This window comes from Ranitomeya variabilis, chromosome 8, assembly GCF_051348905.1.
Source record: "Ranitomeya variabilis isolate aRanVar5 chromosome 8, aRanVar5.hap1, whole genome shotgun sequence".
NCBI lineage: Eukaryota > Metazoa > Chordata > Amphibia > Anura > Dendrobatidae > Ranitomeya > Ranitomeya variabilis.
The window spans coordinates 2,782,560-2,803,852 of NC_135239.1; the positions used below are offsets into that span (position 1 = coordinate 2,782,560).

The 21,293-nt window shown below is 48.2% G+C and overlaps 1 protein-coding gene across 3 annotated transcripts in view; it reads right to left on the minus strand.

The window, feature by feature from the left end:
* The window catches only part of LOC143788384 (vitamin D3 hydroxylase-associated protein-like), a 207,515-nt gene that overhangs the window by 105,820 nt on the left and 80,402 nt on the right, over positions 1-21,293 (minus strand). For 2 of the 3 annotated variants that reach the window (XM_077278036.1, XM_077278038.1), the window contains exons 2-7: positions 16,008-16,121; positions 5,863-6,006; positions 4,646-4,779; positions 2,728-2,934; positions 1,084-1,121; positions 851-975 (exon numbers count right to left, since the gene is read on the minus strand). In XM_077278036.1, coding sequence (XP_077134151.1) covers positions 851-975; positions 1,084-1,121; positions 2,728-2,934; positions 4,646-4,779; positions 5,863-6,006; positions 16,008-16,121 — 762 coding nt within the window. The remainder of the gene's footprint in view (positions 1-850; positions 976-1,083; positions 1,122-2,727; positions 2,935-4,645; positions 4,780-5,862; positions 6,007-16,007; positions 16,122-21,293) is intronic. The other variant, XM_077278037.1, reaches the window with a different exon arrangement.

Genomic DNA, 21,293 nt, shown 5'->3' on the forward strand with positions numbered 1-21,293 from the left:
CGACGCAACCAATCACAGCAAGCCGTGACGTAATTTCAGGTCCTCAATGCAGAAATAGGCATCAGGACCTGAAATTACGTCACGGCTTGCTGTGATTGGTCGCGTCGCGGTCACATGGGCGGCACGCGACCAATCACAAGCCGTGACGTCACGGAAGGAAGTAAAAGCGCGCATTTTAAGCAAAGAACGCTGCCGGTTCCCTCGGTGAGGTCCAGGCTGCGTCGGAGAGGTGAGTATAGCAATATTTTTTATTTTAATTCTTTATTTTACACATTAATATGGATCCCAGGGCCTGAAGGAGAGTTTCCTCTCCTTCAGACCCTGGGAACCATCAGGGATACCGTCCGATACTTGAGTCCCATTGACTTGTATTGGTATCGGGTATCGGTATCGGATTAGATCCGATACTTTGCCGGTATCGGCCGATACTTTCCGATACCGATACTTTCAAGTATCGGACGGTATCGCTCAACACTACTGAGGAGGTTTCTGATGGAGATGCTTCTGATGTTACTAATGTGACATCTAATGCTTCAGATCCCACAGATCACCGATCTCAGCTCTTTACAACCTAGAAATGTCCAGACGCTCCTTCTGCAGAAGAATTTGCTGCATTTTGAGTTTTTAGTTTTGAAAATAATCCTGTTCTCATTGGGAGACTTGTCCAATAAATGATTTATCCTGTAAGGCCGATGATTGGACATCACACGACGCATCTGCGTCCAGGCTAATCAGGGGAAATAACAGCACTTGTGGAATAATGAGGAGTGCGACATAGATGCAACTGTAATATATGTGTGTGTATATGTGGCCTTCTCTGGCATCAGGGAAGGTTCACAGAGCCCCATACCTCATCATTGAAGGGGACTGGCGGCACCGTGGGGTCGAGGCGGAACAATTCATCACACAGAACGGCTTTCATGAACAAGGCCAAGCTGTCCACATCCCGAGCCATTGGACCTGGCATATTCACAGCTACAGGGACAGAACCATCTCAGTCACACAGCAACAAGTTCATGGTCATAAAAGTGAAGGCGACATGGCAGCCCCAACCACTGCAAAATGACTATAAAAATGACTAACCTGACTTCCCACTGACCGGAGAGAGGATTCCAAGATCACTGTAAGAGAGGAAGAACATGGCTGGGTCATCACAAGAATAACGACAAGGAGAACAGAAAGAAGGAAGATGACAAAGGAAGAATGGAGAGGAAGGAGAAAAGAGAAGAAGGAAAAGAAACCTCCGGAGACTAGATGGAGGTGGACATGACTTGGGGATGGGTGGACCGAGAACTCCTGCAGCTTTTGTATTGCGGTGTAGATTTTAAACAAGAGTGATGTTGCTTTAAGAGGTTGGAGTTTAGATGTTTGTGCCTGGTGTATTACTGTGAGGAGAGTGGGGCTTATATAGGGGAGGCAACTCTGGCTCTCCCTCTTTCTCTCACAGGATGGACAGGAGGAAACATTACCCGCCCTCCCGTCCTGTTTATAATCTCTGTCCTAAAACTTTTTAATTATTGCTTGTATAATGATAAATGCTTTATTGTATTTTTGAATTTGCCATTGTATATCTTGTACCATGTTCAGTTGTATATTGGCTATAAAGAGTTATCATTTCTTAGCCCAAGGGAAGGGCAATCCTTCAGCCATGGTTCCCTAGAGGTTTCCTCCACAGGGGTTTTTCCTCTCCTGAGCGCTGTAGGATGACTCTTTGTGAGTCGGAGGTTTGCCAATTTAGTCCCATTAATGCTTTTGCAGGGACTTCTAGTTTTTAAATTTACAAAAATGATTTAATTATAAAAAAAGTGTCAAATGAGACTTGGAATGTATAACCCGTCACGGCTTTGCGGTTTAGGAGTCATGTTCAAGTTGCAGACAAGTTAAGGTGGACTCATTTTAACTAATAGAGGATGTAAAACCTCATGGTGGTGAGCAGGCTCAGCTTTGGTGGCCAGACTCAAGGACGTTGTAATGGTAACATCAATCAGGGGCGGGCACAGTGGTTAAACACAGGAGTGAGGATAATAGGGTCATTGGTGCCCTGAAAGTTTACTGGCTCTGCTTGAATGGCAAGCCAGTGTGTGCCGTCCCTTTATGGCTGTCTGTCCTGGTGCTGTATGTCCGACAGCTGGGGATATAGCAGTACTTGTGAATCCCAATGTACTAGCACTCCACCTGACTCCTACTGTGATTATCCTGTGATTTGAATAAAAGCTGTGGCCATTTTGACAACAAAAATAATGTGTTTTGTGTATTTATTTTAGTACCTAGGTTTACAGTAGTTATGGTGGTTTTAAGATGGAGTGGGGTCCATCCCATATCCAAAAGTCAAGGACAAAGGAAGGATGGAGAGGAAGGAGGAAGAGAACGAAGCACATGGCTGGATCATTATAGGGACAATGAGGGAGTGGAAGAAGAGAAGAATGGAAAATAAAGAACAGGGTGAAGAGAGGGCAGGAAGAACATAAAGAGGTGTAGGAAAAGGATTATGAGGTACGAAGAGGAGGATGAGTAGAAAAGAGGAGGAGAAATGGAGGACTATGGAGAAGGAGATGGAGGAAATAGAAAAAGAAACAATGAGGAGGAAGAAGAGCAGGAAAATGCAAAGAATGAGTAATAAGTTGAATGAAAGATTGAAAAGATAAAGGAGAAAGAAAAAAAGGTATTCTAATAGAATGATGATGCCTCATGAATAAGTGATGGCATTCCATTACCGCCACAACTTACCTGAGTCTGTTTCCACACGGTTTCAATCCACAGATCCCACAAAAGCTGGATGGCATCCGGATACTTCCCAGCACATCTGTGCCCACACCAAGGATAGCCCCACCCCCAGCAATCAGGGCGCCCTCTCCACCGCTGGAGCCCCCACAGGTCTTTTTGTGGTTGTGGGGGTTCAGTGTCTGTCCGAAGATTGAGTTACTACAGTCAAAGCTGTAAAAGGAGACATGGCGCCATAGATAGTCTAATATACAGTACTGGGCAAAAGTTATAGGCAGGTGTGGAATAAAGGCTGCAAAGTCAGAAGTTTCCAGGAATCGAAGGGTTAATAGTTTATTGATATCAACTAACAGAATGTAAAGGGAATGAACCTAAGAGGAATGGAAATCCCATCAGTATCCGGCGATCGGCCCTCACCTCCATCGGTATCTGGTGACTGCCTGTCGCCTCTATCATCAGTATGTGGTGACCGCCCGTCACCTCCATCAATTTTCATCACTTGAACACAGGTTATGGATGATCTCAGCAGGAGATTGTGCCAGATATCCTGGAGACCTGGCCCCAGATCTCCTGCGTACGAGGCTTGAGTGGATTCTTCATGTGATTCCGGACAGATGGGATGATGGGAGATCAGGGCTCTGGGGCTGGATCATCACTCCCATTGGCTGGATGTTAGAGGTCATTGTCCGGCTGCAGAATAAATTTGCAGCTGATCAGATGCCTCCTGATCAAATCCACAACTACATCTGCTGAAATGAAGCCCCAGACCTGCCGGACCCTTCACCGGGTGTCACCGCTCCTGCAGACCCTCATTATTGCTTCTGCGACAGTGCAATATTCCACATTTGACTCTTCAGTCCAGAGATCTGCGGACATTTATCTTCACCCTGGTTCCTATAGCTTCATGCACACTTGAGTCTCATTTTTTCCATGTAGAAGGTTTTTGACCATATTTCTTCCATGTAAACGGCCTCTGGTCAGACTTCTCTAAACAGTAGATGGTGTCACTTGTCCCACTGAAGGCCACCACGTCTGAGCTGATGGAACTGCTGGACAACTTCCAATTCTGAAACAAAATAAGTATGCTGGGTGTCATCTTCACTACTGAATAGTGATGAGCGAGTATACTCCTTGCTCGGGTTTTCCAGAGCACGCTCGGGTGACATCCGAGTATTTGTTAGTGTTCGAAGATTATGTTTTCATCGCTGCAGCTGAATGATTTACAGCTATTAGCCAGGCTGAGTACATGTGAAGGTTGCCTGGTTGCTAGGGAATCTTCACATGTAATCAAGCAGGCTAATAGCTGTAAATCATTTAGCTGCGGTGATGAAAACTTAATCTCCGAACACTAACAAATACTCGGAGATCACCCGAGCATGCTCTGGAAAACCCAAGCAACGAGTACACTCGCTCATCACTACTACTGAATGTTGGCCATTTCTTGGTGCTTCTTCCACAGAACTTGCGCAGCACATCATGAAGCTCCAGTCTGCCCTGAAAGTTTCCCTGGGAGAAACTGTTCTTTGCAGTATAACTACCTGTGTCTTGTGCTCAGTTGGTGTATAAATAGACCATCTTCCACAACTTCTCCGTTGGATCAGGGTTTGCGCCATTCCTTACTCAGTTGTAGGCCTCTTGTACCGCTGTTCGTTTCCATTCATGACTGTGTTCAGCCTCCATATGAAAAAGATGACATAATCGCCTGTTAGATGTAATCCTGCTACATCTCTGGCTGTGCACAAGTGTACCGAGAAGAAGAGATGAAAGCGACATGGGGCCATCAGATAATGATGGGATTTCCATTCCTCTTCTGCACGTTACTGGCCATTATATCGAGCAGTGGAGAGACTGCTGCTTTGGAAGTGACTGGAATACTTGGCGTTCTCTGGAGGGGCCGAGTGATGCTGTTGTGTTTGTGTCTTACTTTATCAAGGACTGCGGGATGTTGGTCTTCACAAAGGGGATGGCGCCCTGCTTCTTCAGAACTTGGACAATGATGCTGTCTTCAGCATCTTCCACCCCTAGGTAATGGACGAGGCCGCAGTTCGAGTTGTGTCCCTGAAAACAGGATAACTCTAAATTTAAGAGAACAGATCAGAGAACACAGGACAAGACACTCCAATCTAGATCTGAGAGAGAGGTCACACCTGCCATCCCAAAAATGGCCCCCACAACTGGAACAACTTCAGGCCCCAGAAACTTGTAGAATGGTGGACCCCAGAGTCACCACTGCTCCCATCACTGGTCCTGTGCCAACTGACGCCAAAACACTCTGGTAACCATCACTTAGACATGCCCCCACTGGTCACAGTCACCTAGACATGCCCCCACTGGTCACAGTCACTTAGGGATGCTCCCACTGGTCATCGTCACTTAGGGATGCTCCCACTGGTCACAGTCACTTAGGGATGCCCCCACTGGTCACCGTCCCTTAGGGACACTCCCACTGGTCACCGTCACTTAGGGATGCTCCCACTGGTCACAGTCACTTAGGGATGCCCCCACTGGTCACAGTCACTTAGGGACGCTCCTGCTGGTCACCATCACTTAGGGACGCCCCCACTGGTCACAGTAACTTAGGGACGCTCCCACTAGTCACCGTCACTTAGGGATGACCCCACTGGTCACAATCACTTAGGGACGGTCCCACTGGTCACCGTCACTTAGGGACGCACCCCACTAGTCACCGTCACTTAGGGATGCCCCCCACTGGTCACCGTCACTTAGGGATGCTCCCACTGGTCACAGTCACTTAGGGACGCTCCCACTGGTGACCATCACTTAGGGATGCCCCCCCACTGGTGACCATCACTTAGGGCCACGCCCCACTGGTGATTGTCACTTAGGGCTGCCCCCCACTGGTGACCGTCACTTAGGGCCACCCCCACTGGTCATCGTCACTTAGGGCTGCCCCCACTGGTGATCATCACTTAGGGCTGACCCCACTGATCATAACACTTAGGGATGCCTCCTACTGGTGATCGTCACTGAGGCCGACTCCCACTAGTCCCATCCCCATTGGTGCTGCCTTCACTCTTAAGACATTGATTACATAGGAACCATTTAAGTCTGTGTGGGCAGTGGCACCATATAACATACGGCCCAATATTTCACAATGTGGGTATTACATGCATCATAAACCTTATATCCAGCATTGTCCTTGATGGAGATGGGTACCCCAAAGAGAAGACCCTTTTCTTGCTGCTTCTTCACCTCCTGCACCTGCATCTCACAATCTGGCAGAAAATCGATCAAGCAATTCACTTCCTTGGTAACCTCCAAAGCCTTCACGAGTTAAAGAAATAAATGGAAAAAACATTAATTCTGAAAAATCAGCATTCTCCAAATTTCCATGTAGCAAAATAAAAAACTAAAAGACTAAATCTGAGAACACCAAATGAGATACAATCAGTGGATTTGTATTTCCAGAATACAAATCCACTGGACATCAATAAAAATGTCCGAAGTGCAGCCACCACTAGGGGGGCTCCCTGCAGTAACCACCGATCGACCAAACCGCTGCATGACCAGCTCTACCCTCGCCTACTGTATCGTCACCCATCCCTTGTAGATTGTGAGCCTTCGCGGGCAGGGTCCTCTATCCTCCTGTACCGGTTATGACTTGTATTGTTCAAGATTATTGTACTTGTTTTTATTATGTATACCCCTCCTCACATGTAAAGCGCCATGGAATAAATGGCGCTATAACAATAAATAAATAATAATAACAATAATACAGCGACACATGATAATATCCTGTCTGCAGCCATCACTACGGGGAGCTCCTGTATACAGAGATACATGATAAGATCCTGTCTGCAGCCACCACTAGGGGGAGCTCTCTGTATACAGTGATACATGATAAGATCCTGTCTGCAGCCACCACTAGAGGGATCTCCCTGTATACAGAGATACATGATAAGATTCTGTCTGCAGTCACCACTAGGGGGAGCTCCCTGTATACAGAGATACATGATAAGATCCTGTCTGCAGCCACCACTAGGGGGAGCTCCCTGTATACAGAGATACATGATAAGATCCTGTCTGCAGCCACCACTAGGGAGAGCTCCCTGTATACAGAGATACATGATAAGATCCTGTCTGCAGCCACCACTAGGGAGAGCTCCCTGTATACAGAGATACATGATAAGATCCTGTAAGCAGTCACCACTAGGGGGAGCTCCCTTTATACAAAGATACATGATAAGATCCTGTCTGCAGCCACCACTAGGGGGAGTGTTATGAACTGGTGGCCTAGGAGCAGCATGAGACGTACTCTGGAGAAGGTGGTACCTGTACTGACCGCAGACCCTGAACTTAACACCGCAACTAGAAGTAGCCGTGGAATGTACCTGTCACTCCCTAGACATCTCGACACAGCTGGAGGACTGATTACCCCTAGAGATAGAAAGGGGAAAACTATCTTGCCTCAGAGAAAATCCCCCAGAAAGGATAGACAGCCCCCCACAAATATTGACTGTGAGAAGAGAGGGAAATAACATACGCAGATTGAAATTAGGATTTAGCAAAGGAGGCCAATTCTAGCTAAATAAAAAGAATAGGACAGAGTACTATGCGGTCAGTATTAAAACACTAGAAAATATCCACCACAGAAAATACAAAACTCCACAACTAACTAAAGGCATGGAGGGTATATCTGCATCTCCAGAGATACCAGCTTGGCTAAACAAATCCTTATACAGACCAAGCTGGACAAGACAAAACATGGAAGGTAACTAGAACGATCAGGCCCACAGCATGTGGACTGCAGAAAACAAAGCCAGCACTTATCTTTGTTGAAATGATCAGCAAGCAAGAGAGACCAGGCAGGGAAGTGAATTCTCCAGGAAACAATGGACAACTGGCACTAACCAAAGGGTCAAGCAAGACTAAATAGCCCAGTCAGAATTGCAATAAGTGGACACACCTAATGACTGCTGTGATCCAAAGACAGCAGCACTACCACTTATAACCACCGGAGGGAGCCCAAGAGCAGAATTCACAACAGTACCCCCCCCTTGAAGAGGGGTCACCGAACCCTCACCAGAGCCCCCAGGCCGATCAGGACGAGCCAGATGAAAGGCCCGAACCAAATCAGTAGCATGGACATCTGAGGCAAAAACCCAAGAATTATCCTCCTGGCCGTAACCCTTCCATTTGACAAGATACTGAAGTTTCCATCTCGAAAAACGAGAATCCAAAATCTTCTCAACCACATACTCCAACTCCCCATCAACCAACACCGGGGCAGGAGGATCAACAGAGGGAACAACAGGCACCACATATTTCCGCAACAAAGATCTATGAAAAACATTATGGATGGAAAAAGAGGCCGGAAGGGCCAAACGAAAAGACACCGGATTAACAATCTCAGAAATCCTATAAGGACCAATAAACCGAGGCTTAAACTTAGGGGAAGAAACCTTCATAGGAACATGACGGGAAGACAACCAAACCAAATCCCCAACCCGAAGCCGGGAACCAACACACCGACGACTGTTAGCAAAACGCTTAGCCTCCTCCTGAGACAACACCAAATTGTCCACAACATGAGCCCAAATCTGCTGCAACCTGTCAACCACATAGTCCACCCCAGGACAATCAGAAGGCTCTACCTGCCCTGAAGAAAAACGAGGATGAAAACCAGAATTACAAAAGAAGGGTGAAACCAAGGTAGCAGAACTAGCCCGATTATTAAGGGCAAACTCGGCCAATGGCAAGAAGGCCACCCAATCGTCCTGATCAGCAGACACAAAGTATCTCAAATAAGTTTCCAAGGTCTGATTAGTTCGCTCGGTTTGGCCATTTGTCTGAGGATGAAACGCGGAAGAAAAAGACAAATCGATGCCCAGTCTAGCACAAAAGGCTCGCCAAAACCTAGAAACAAACTGGGAACCTCTGTCGGACACAATATTCTCCGGAATGCCATGCAAACGAACCACATGCTGAAAAAACAACGGAACCAAATCAGAGGAGGAAGGCAATTTAGGCAAAGGTACCAAATGAACCATCTTAGAAAACCGGTCACAAACCACCCAGATAACCGACATCCTCTGGGAAACTGGAAGATCTGAAATAAAATCCATAGAAATATGCGTCCAGGGCATCTCAGGGACCGGCAAAGGCAAAAGCAACCCACTAGCGCGGGAACAGCAAGGCTTGGCCCGCGCACAAGTCCCACAGGACTGCACAAATGAACGCACATCCCGTGACAAAGAAGGCCACCAAAAGGACCTACCAACCAAATCTCTGGTACCAAAAATCCCAGGATAGCCAGCCAACACAGAACAATGAATCTCAGAAATCACTTTACTAGTCTATCTGTCAGGAACAAACAATTTCCCCACTGGACAGCGATCAGGCTTATCGGCCTGAAACTCCTGAAGAGCCCGACGTAAATCAGGGGAGATGGTAGAAAGAATCACCCCTTCCTTCAGAATGCCGACCGGCTCAAGGACCCCAGGAGAATCAGGCAAAAAACTCCTAGAGAGGGCATCCGCCTTAACATTCTTAGAACCCGGAAGGTACGAGACCACAAAATCAAAATGGGAGAAAAACAGGGACCATCGGGCCTGTCTAGGATTCAGCCGTCTGGCAGACTCGAGGTAAATCAGATTCTTATGATCAGTCAAGACCACAATACGGTGCTTGGCTCCCTCAAGCCAATGACGCCACTCCTCAAATGCCCACTTCATAGCCAACAACTCACGATTGCCGACATCATAATTGCGTTCCACAGGCGAAAACTTTCGAGAAAAGAAGGCACACGGTTTCAACAAGGAACCATCAGAATTCCTCTGAGACAAAACGGCCCCTGCCCCAATCTCAGAAGCATCAACCTCAACCTGAAATGGAAGGGAGACATCCGGCTGACGCAACACAGGGGCAGAAGTAAATCGGCGTTTAAGCTCCTGAAAGGCAGAAACAGCCGCAGAGGACCAATTCGCCACATCAGCGCCCTTCTTCGTCAAATCGGTCAGGGGTTTAACCACACTGGAGAAGTTGGCAATAAAGCGGCGATAAAAATTAGCAAAGCCCAAAAATTTCTGAAGGCTCTTCACAGAAGTGGGCTGGATCCAATCATGAATGGCCTGAACCTTAACCGGATCCATTTCTATAGATGAGGGCGAAAAAATGAAGCCCAAAAAAGAAACCTTCTGTACTCCAAAAAGGCACTTAGACCCCTTCACGAACAAAGCATTCTCACGAAGGATCTGAAATACCATCCTGACTTGTTTCACATGAGACTCCCAATCATCTGAAAAAATCAAAATATCATCCAAATATACAATCATGAATTTATCAAGATAATTCCGAAATATATCATGCATAAAGGACTGAAACACAGATGGGGCATTAGAGAGCCTGAATGGCATCACAAGGTATTCAAAATGGCCTTCGGGCGTATTAAACGCAGTTTTCCATTCGTCACCCTGCTTAATATGAACAAGATTATATGCCCCTCGAAGGTCAATCTTAGTAAACCAACTAGCCCCCTTAATCCTAGCAAACAAATCAGAAAGCAAAGGCAAAGGGTATTGGAATTTGACCGTGATCTTATTAAAGAGGCGATAATCAATACAGGGTCTCAAGGAGCCATCCTTCTTGGCAACAAAAAAGAAACCTGCTCCCAATGGTGAAGAAGATGGCCGAATATGCCCCTTCTCCAAAGATTCCTTTACATAGCTCCGCATGGCGGTATGTTCTGGCACAGACAGGTTAAAAAGTCGGCCCTTAGGGAACTTACAGCCTGGAATCAAGTCAATAGCACAATCACAGTCTCTATGCGGTGGAAGGGAACTGGACTTGGGCTCATCAAAAACATCCTGGAAATCTGACAAAAACTCAGGAATTTCAGAAGAGGGGGAGGAGGTAATTGACATCAAAGGAACGTCACCATGAACCCACTGACACCCCCAACTAGTCACAGACATAGACTTCCAATCTAATACCGGATTATGCACCTGTAACCATGGGAAACCCAGCACAATAGCATCATGCAAATTATGCAACACCAGAAAACGACAATCTTCCTGATGAGCTGGCGCCATACACATGGTCAGCTGTGTCCAAAACTGAGGTTTATTTTTTGCCAGCGGTGTAGCATCAATGCCCCTCAAAGGAATAGGATTATGCAAAGGCTGCAAAGGGAACCCACAACGTCTGGCAAATTCTAAGTCCATTAAGTTTAAAGCGGCGCCTGAATCCACAAATCCCATGACAGAAAATGACGATAATGAGCAGATCAGGGTCACAGATAACAGAAATTTAGGTTGTACAGTACTGATGGTAACAGAACTAGCGATTCTCTTAGTACGCTTAGGGCAATCAGAAATAACATGAGCAGAATCGCCACAGTAAAAACACAACCCATTCTGACGTCTGAATCCTTGTCGTTCCGCTCTAGACACAATCCTATCACATTGCATAGGCTCAGGACTCCGCTCGGAAGACAACGCCACAGCGAGCACAACTCTGCGCTCGCGTAAGCGCCGATCAATCTGAATGGCCAAAGACATAGAATCACTCAGACCAGCAGGCGTGGGAAACCCCACCATAACATCTTTAACAGATTCCGAAAGACCCTTTCTAAAAATTGCAGCCAAGGCATCCTCATTCCACTTAGTCAGCACAGACCACTTTCTAAATTTCTGGCAATATAATTCTGCCGCTTCTTGACCCTGAGATGGGCCAACAAGGTCTTCTCAGCATGATCCACTGAATTAGGTTCATCATACAATAACCCTAGCGCTAGAAAAAAGGTGTCTACATTAAGCAAAGCAGGATTTCCAGCTTCCAGGGAGAACACCCAATCCTGAGGGTCACCGCGCAGCAGAGAAATGACTATTTTAACCTGCTGGATGGGATCACCAGAGGAACGGGGTTTCAGAGCTAAAAACATTTTACAGTTATTTTTAAAGCTCAGAAATTTGGACCTGTCTCCAAAAAACAAATCAGGAGTTGGAATTCTAGGCTCTAAAACTGGAGTCTGAACGATATAATCGGAAATACCCTGTACTCTAGCAGCAAGCTGATCCACACGAGAAGCCAATCCCTGAGCGTCCATACCAGCGCCAAACTCCTGAACCACCCAGAGGTAAAGAGGAAAGAAAAGGCACAACAGACTGCAGAAAAAAAAATGGCTCAGCACTTTCCTTTCCTTCTTCTGAGATGCAATTAACTCATTGTGGGCCAGTTGTACGGTTATGATCTGGTGGCCTAGCAGCAGCATGAGACGTACTCTGGAGAAGGTGGTACCTGTACTGACCGCAGACCCTGAACTTAACACCGCAACTAGAAGTAGCCGTGGAATGTACCTGTCACTCCCTAGACATCTCGACACAGCTGGAGGACTAATTACCCCTAGAGATACAAAGGGGAAAACTATCTTGCCTCAGAGAAAATCCCCCACAAAGGATAGACAGCCCCCACAAATATTGACTGTGAGAAGACAGGGAAATAACATACGCAGACTGAAATCAGGATTTAGCAAAGGAGGCCAATTCTAGCTAAATAGAAAGAATAGGACAGAGTACTATGCGGTCAGTATTAAAACACTAGAAAATATCCACCACAGAAAATACAAAACTCCACAACTAACTAAAGGCATGGAGGGTATATCTGCATCTCCAGAGATACCAGCTTGGCTAAACAAATCCTTATACAGACCAAGCTGGACAAGACAAAACATGGAAGGTAATGAGAACGATCAGGCCCACAGCATGTGGACTGCAGAAAACAAAGCCAGCACTTAACTTTGTTGAAATGATCAGCAAGAAAGAGAGACCAGGCAGGGAAGTGAATCCTCCAGGAAACAATGGACAACTGGCACTAACCAAAGGGTCAAGCAAGACTAAATAGCCTAGTCAGAATTGCAATAAGTGGACACACCTAATGACTGCTGTGATCCAAAGACAGCAGCACTACCACTTATAACCACCGTAGGGAGCCCAAGAGCAGATTTCACAACAGGGGAGCTCCCTGTATACAGAGATACATGATAAGATCCTGTCTGCAGCCACCACTAGGGGGCGCTCCCTGTATACAGAGATACATGATAAAATCCTGTCTGCAGCCACCACTAGGGGGAGCTCCTGTATTCAGAGATACATGATAAGATCCTGTCTGCAGCCACCACTTGAGGGAGCTCCCTGTATACAGTGACACATAATAAGATCCTGTCTGCATCCATCACTATGGGGAGCTCCCTGCATACAGTGATACATGATAAAATCCTGTCTGCAGCCACCACTAGGGGGAGCTCCTGTATACAGAGATACATGATAAGATCCTGTCTGCAGTCACCACTAGGGGGAGCTCCCTGTATACAGAGATACATGATAAGATCCTGTCTGCAGCCACCACTAGGGGAAGCTCCCTGTATACAGAGATACATGATAAGACCCTGTCTGCAGTCACAACTAGGGGGAGCTCCCTGTATACAGAGATACATGATAAGATCCTGTCTGCAGCCACCACTAGGGGGAGCTCCCTGTATATAGAGATACATGATAAGATACTGTCTGTAGTTACCACTAGGGGGAGCTCCCTATATACAGAGATACATGATAAGATCCTGTCTGCAGTCACCACTAGGGGAGCTCCCTGTATACAGAGATGCATGAAAAGATTCTGTCTGCAGACACCACTAGGGGGAGCTCCCTGTATACAGAGATACATGATAAGATCCTGTCTGCAGTCACCACTAGGGGGAGCTCCCTATATACAGAGATACATGATAAGATCCTGTCTGCAGCCACCACTAGGGTGAGCTCCCTGTATACAGAGATACATGAAAAGATTCTGTCTGCAGTCACCACTAGGGGGAGCTCCCTGTATACAGAGATACATGATAAGATCCTGTCTGCAGCCACCACTAGGGGGAGCTCCTGTATACAGAGATGCACGGTTAGATCCTATCTGCAGCCACCACTACCACCACTAGGTGGAGCTCCGTGTATCCAAAGAGATACATGATAAGATCCTGTCTGCAGCCACCACTAGGGGGAACTTCCTGTATACAGAGATGCATGATAAGATCCTGTCTGCAGTCACCACTATGGGGAGCTCCCTGTATACAGAGATATATGATAAGATCCTGTCTGCAGTCACCACTAGGGGGAGCTCCCTGTACACTGAGATACATGATAAGATCCTGTCTGCAGCCACCACTAGGGGGAGCTCCCTGTACACTGAGATACATGATAAGATCCTGTCTGCAGTCACCACTATGGGGAGCTCCCTGTATACAGAGATACATGATAAGATCCTGTCTGCAGCCACCACTAGGGCGAGCTCCCTGTACACTGAGATACATGATAATATACTGTCTGCAGCCACCACTAGGGGGAGCTTCCTGTATACAGAGATATATGATAAGATCCTGTCTGCAGCCACCACTAGGGGGAGCTCCCTGTATACAGAGATACATGATAAGATCCTGTCTGCAGCCACCACTAGGGGGAGCTCCCTGTATATAGAGATACATGATAAGATCCTGTCTGCAGCCACCACTAGGGGGAGCTTCCTGTATACAGAGATACATGATAAGATCCTGTCTGCAGTCACCACTAGGGGGAGCTCCCTGTACACTGAGATACATGATAAGATCCTGTCTGCAGCCACCACTAGGGGGAGCTCCCTGTACACTGAGATACATGATAATATACTGTCTGCAGCCACCACTAGGGGGAGCTCCCTGTACACTGAGATACATGATAATATACTGTCTGCAGCCACCACTAGGGGGAGCTCCCTGTATACAGAGATACATGATAAGATCCTGTCTGCAGCCACCACTAGGGGGAGCTCCCTGTATACAGAGATACATGATAAGATCCTGTCTGCAGTCACCACTAGGGGGAGCTCCCTGTATACAGAGATACGTGATAAGATCTTGTCTGCAGTCACCACTAGGGGGAGCTCCCTGTATACAGAGATACGTGATAAGATCCTGTCTGCAGCCACCACTAGGGGGAGCTTCCTGTATACAGAGATATATGATAAGATCCTGTCTGCAGTCACAACTAGGGGGAGCTCCCTGTATACAGAGATACATGATAAGATCCTGTCTGCAGTCACCACTAGGGGGAGCTCCCTGTATATAGAGATACATGATAAGATCCTGTCTGCAGCCACCACTAGGGGGAGCTTCCTGTATACAGAGATACATGATAAGATCCTGTCTGCAGTCACCACTATGGGGAGCTCCCTGTATACAGAGATACATGATAAGATCCTGTCTGCAGCCACCACTAGGGGGAGCTCCCTGTACACTGAGATACATGATAATATACTGTCTGCAGCCACCACTAGGGGGAGCTCCCTGTACACTGAGATACATGATAATATACTGTCTGCAGCCACCACTAGGGGGAGCTCCCTGCACACTGAGATACATGATAAGATCCTGTCTGCAGCCACCACTAGGGGGAGCTCCCTGTACACTGAGATACATGATAATATACTGTCTGCAGCCACCACTAGGGGGAGCTCCCTGTACACTGAGATACATGATAATATACTGTCTGCAGCCACCACTAGGGGGAGCTCCCTGTACACTGAGATACATGATAATATACTGTCTGCAGCCACCACTAGGGGGAGCTCCCTGTACACTGAGATACATGATAAGATCCTGTCTGCAGTCACCACTAGGGGGAGCTCCCTGTATACAGAGATACATGATAAGATCCTGTCTGCAGCCACCACTATGGGGAGCTCCTGTATACAGAGATACATGATAAGATCCTGTCTGCAGTCACCACTAGGGGGAGCTCCCTGCACACTGAGATACATGATAAGATCCTGTCTGCAGCCACCACTAGGGGGAGCTCCCTGTACACTTAGATACATGATAATATACTGTCTGCAGCCACCACTAGGGGGAGCTCCCTGTACCCTGAGATACATGATAATATACTGTCTGCAGCCACCACTAGGGGGAGCTCCCTGTACACTGAGATACATGATAATATACTGTCTGCAGCCACCACTAGGGGGAGCTCCCTGTACACTGAGATACATGATAATATACTGTCTGCAGCCACCACTAGGGGGAGCTCCCTGTACACTGAGATACATGATAATATACTGTCTGCAGCCACCACTAGGGGGAGCTCCCTGTACACTGAGATACATGATAATATACTGTCTGCAGCCACCACTAGGGGGAGCTCCCTGTACACTGAGATACATGATAATATACTGTCTGCAGCCACCACTAGAAGCAGCTGTCTATATAACATCCTGGCTTTCCCTATAGGGAGTGCAGGGTTTGTCAGTACCTTTTCCATATAGACATGCAGCACAGTCTCTGGGCTCAGCGATCCTTTCTTCAGATGCTCCACGAGCTGTGCTAGTGGCATGGAAAGGATCCGGCTTGTGTCTACATCTCCATTCTGTGAAAAACAAGACATAAACATATCTGTGACATACGCGCCGCTCCACAGGCCTGCTCCTTTCCTCCCACTGATTGCAGATTGCCCCGTTTCACTAGAGCCACATATCATCTCTCTGGAGCGATGTTCTGCACCCGGTAATGTATTTGTGACCGTCCACCGACTGTAAGTTCTTGGAGATTTGTCATCTTGTGAACAAATGAGGGGAAGCAATCAACATCTGAGAACAGTAATTGTGAATATGGAGGCTATCATTTCTATCCGATTCAAGATTATATTTCTGCTTCAAAGTGTGAAGTTGAGACAGGAAACCATTCTCAGTAGGCAGCCCTGCTAAATTCATGCCTCCCGTGGAGAGCTGGGACCAAGATATTCCTGGCAGGATTTATCCCTATTGAGAGTGTGAGGCCGGGGATCCGAGTGCCGGAGGCAGTGAGTGGGTATTGAGGCGAGAGATTCGCACAAGTTTCACGCATTGCTCTCGCAAGTGTGACCCCGGCCTAAGGCTGATTAACTGACGGACAGTAGTCGCAATTTCATAGAGAGTTGCAGCGCCCCAGAGTCCTGGTCATTGCAGTAATGTCATTCTTCCACTAGGGGGAGTGATGTTACGTCTGAAGGCAATAAAGGAGATCACTTTACCAGGTATCACAAACCATACACCACACTTCACACTCCAGGCCGCCAGGGGGAGCTACGCTCCTATCTAGTAGGGCACTCCTCACAATTAGGTAAAACTGGTGGGCTGGACAGGAAGTGAGGCAGAAGCGAGCTGGGCTTCACCCAGTGAGCTGCTATCTGGGCTCCGCTCAGGTAGTGGGTCCCTGACAGGGGTGGGATCCTGTCGGAGGCCTAGACAGAAGGCCACGGAGCTGCGCCTGCCCCACGTGCGGCAGCATCCTAAGGAAGAGACCTTGGAAGGGAATTGTATTGCAGAGAGTGAGAAACGAACTCATAGCACAAGGTGAGGAATCCAGAAGGAGTTCTGCCCTGTGAAAGGCTGCCTCCCTTCTGAGGCACAAGAATCCAGTAGCCAGAACACCGAGGGAGTTAGGATCTCTACGCTTTACTTCAGAGACTGGCAGGACAGTTAATTCCACATTGGCTGCCCAACCTTATACCCAGGAGGCACGGTGGCAACTTGTGGGGGTCGCGGCGTCTCTAGGGTCCCTGTAAAAAGCCTCAGGCCATCAGTCATACGGGTTTGTCCTATCCTATCCATCAGGGGGACAGAGAGAAAGAGACATTACATCTACAATAGTTGTGAGGACCTTACCGAGAAGCTCAGCAGGGAGGTACTACAACACACAGGTGCTAGAGGAAGGGTACTGATTTCCACCTGGATAAGGGGACCCTGGATTTGCCTCCAAACCGGCCGGACTCTGCCTGCCCTGTGATCTGCACCCTGGACTTTGGATGCTGAAGCCTTCAGTAAAGGTAAAGAGACTGCAACCTTGTGTCCTCGTTATTCACTGCGCCTCTCACCATCCACCATCTACACTCTGGGAAGCCCACGGGATACACTTCACCCCAGTGTGACCCCTTAAAGCAGTGTCAGTCACCCTGACCGAATACCACAGGTGGTGTCACGAACATTATCCCTTTAAAGACCTTTCCCCAATTTACAATGGACGTTCCCTAGGGCCACAGACCGGGTCAGCCACCATGACATCCCCCTTGGGAACCGGAGGACCCGGTACCGAGTACCCCACTGCCCTACGGGGGCGATCCAGAGTTATGGAGTTATCGTACGTCCTAGCTCTCGACAATGGGCAGAACGCCTGCTGAGGTCTCGACTCATGCAAGCACCCAAGGGTAGGGAGATACATAGAACAGCTAGTAGAAGCCAGGTAGCGAATCTGTGTTTGATCTTAAAGTGTAACGGCGGGGCCTGGCCACAGCCACTGGCAACAAAACCGCCGCCCATTGACCTTCCATACAGAAGTTATGATCCATCATAGATTTTGGAGTTTCGGCTGCCAGAACAAATGGGAGAGGAGACTAGGACCATCCCGAGGGGGTTGGGTGGGGAAGGGAGTGACTGACATGCTGCGATGTTGGACTTCGTTTACTGCCAAGGGAGGTCACACCGTGCAGCGTGTTGGAAGGAACCAAAAATGGCTGTCCCCCATACTTGGAATGTGGTTGCAAGCATCCAATGACCAGTCCTCAATCCGGTAACTGACTTTTGTATCATCTGCTTATACTTTTGTACTACCACCTGTATTTGTATATCTGACCAATGTATATGTGTAACCATTGTGTATATAGTGTGCTGCTTTATGTATGTTCTTCATGCTATGTATGTTGTTATATTTTACTCTGCTGCCACCCAGTGGTCCTTTTCTGTATGGCAGCTTGTTATTCATTTATTCTTGTGGGCATGTCTTCCACTTCCGGTTCAGGGGTCAAGTCTTCTCTTCCTCTGGCAGCCATTTCAGTTTCAGTTTTCAGTTTCAGTTTCATGCTGTTGTGAGAGGACACGTTTTACCAGGCTTAGGAAGGCATCAGTCTTTCGACCTCTTGTTGCTCACACTTGCAGTCACACTTGGTGCTACATCTTACTGTACCTGCATTTCTGGAGAAAGTACTGTATTACCAGTTATCGGCTGTATGTCCGGATTTACAAATAAACAAGTCTGGACTGCACAATCCCTGGTGTGCATCATTTCTCCGGACGCTGAGCAGCATTGGTCCTGTCTGCCTCACAGCGAGGAAAATACGGAAGGTACGAAATCTCTCTCACAACCCTTATTAATCATCCACACCTCCATTCGCCTCATGTGGGGACAGAACAGTCGAAAGACTGCCTTCAAGCCCGGCCAGAATCATCTTTATATCCCTATCCACGTGCCCGCGCTCTGCCTGCTCACATACTGCAGCCCTGCTCTGCTAAGAAATCTCCTGCAGCGTCACCTCAGACCGCATTGTGCATAAAGACTCTCTGTGTGTTATACCACATCGCTGCAGATTGTCGGACCGCAGAACCTCACAATCCTCCAAAAACACCTTGGGAATCTTATCAGGGGGGTCGCAACTAAGCTGCACCGCGATTTCCAGCCCCCAATTCAAAACTTCACTTTCTGAAAGGGACAGCGCACCGTAAATCAAAATGGCCGAAAAGGACCTTACACAGTTCCCCAATGCTGAAACAGAGCAAATACAACCCGATACTGTCCATTATCAAGACCGGGAAGCAGAGCCCACTTCCGCAGCAGACCCAGATGCAAGACCAGTACGCTCCATCAAGCCAACATTAAAGGCCCTTGAGAATTACCGTTCCATAAGGGATGAGTTCAATGACAACCTGGACGACCTATGGGAACGAGTCGCCTCCCTCATGTCAAGCGTCCAACGCCACAAAGATGATGCAGCGAGTTTACAGGACACTACAAGGCCTGTTTCACACGTCCAGATAATTCCGGTACCGGAGAAATCGGTACCGGAGTTCTCCGTGTCCGTGTGCTCACGTGGCACATCAGTGTGGCACACGTGCGGCATCTGTGTGCCGCCCGTGTGCCGCCTGAGGACCACACGGACCGTGCAGGAGAGACAGCGCTATACAGTAAGCGCTGTCCCCCCCCCCTGTGGTGCTGAAGGCAGCATTCATCTCTTCTCCCCGCAGGAGAGAAGAGATGAATGATCAAGTTTTTTTTTCTTTTTTGTTAAAAATAAAGTTGCTGGGACCTCCCGCCTCCCATCCCCAGTGCGCCACCCGGCCCCTTGCAGAAGAAATACTCACCCAGCTCCCGCGATGTCTCCACTCTCCTCTCAGCGCTGGCCCCTTGTCCTGTGTGAGCGGTCACATGGGACCGCTCATTAAAGTGAGGAATATGCGCATATTCCTCACTGTAATGAGCGGTAGCACGTGACCGCTCACACAGGACCTGCTGCCAGCGCTGAGAGGAGAGTGGAGACATCGCGGGAGCTGGGTGAGTATTTCTTCTGCAAGGGGCCGGGTGGCGCACTGGGGATGGGAGGCGGGAGGTCCCAGCAACTTTATTTTTAACAAAAAAGAAAAAAAAACTTGATCATTCATCTCTTCTCTCCTGCGGGGAGAAGAGATGAATGCTGCCTTCAGCACCACAGGGGGGGGGGCAGTGCTTACTGTAGCGCTGTCTCTCCTGCAGGCGGTACGTGCACACAGAGGAGAGTGCACACTGTTCTCCGTGTGCACGTGTGCAGGACGTATTGCTGTACGTGCTGCCGGAGAAACACGGACATGTCTCCGTGTTTTGCACACGGACACACGGTCCGTGAAAACACGGAGATATGTGCATAGACCCATTCATTTGAATGGGTCTACATTAGGGTTGAGCGAAACGGGTCGACTATTTTCAGAAGTCGCCGACTTTTGGCAAAGTCGGGTTTCATGAAACCCGACCCCTGTGTGGGGTCGGCCATGAAGTCGGCGATCTTCTGAATCTGGAATCGGAATTCCGATACCGATTCCCGATATGTTTAAGATATCGGGAATTGGTATCGGAATTCAGATTTAAGTGTAAAATAAAGAATTAAAAATATCGCTATACTTACCCTCTGATGCGCCCTGGTACTAACCGGGAACCTTCCTTCCTTAGAATCAGCCTTCCAGGGCCTTGCGGTGACGTCACGGTGACGTCGCGGCTTGTGATTGGTCGGGCGGCCCCCATGTGACCGCTCGCGCGACCAATCACAAGCCGCGACGTCTCCGTGACGTCACCGAAGGTCCTGGAAGGGCTGATTCTTAGGAAGAAAGGCTGCTGGAAAGAAGCAGGGCATGTACGAGGGTGAGTATATAGCTAATAGGAATATACTCACCCTCGGCTTCTTTCTGGCAGCCTTCCTTCCTAAGAATCAGCCCTTCCAGGACCTTCGGAGACGTCGCGGCTTGTGATTGGTCGCGCGAGCGGTCACATGGGGGCCGCCCGACCAATCACAAGCCGCGACGTCACCGTGACGTCACCGCAAGGCCCTGGAAGGCTGATTCTAAGGAAGGAAGGTTCCCGGTTAGTACCAGGGCGCATCAGAGGGTAAGTATAGCGATATTTTTTATTTTAATTCTTTATTTTACACTTAAATATGGATCCCAGGGCCTGAAGGACAGTTTCCGCTCCTTCAGACCCTGGGAACCATTGGAAACCCAATGCACTGCATTGGGTTTCGAGTTTCGGCCGACCCCGACCCCGACTT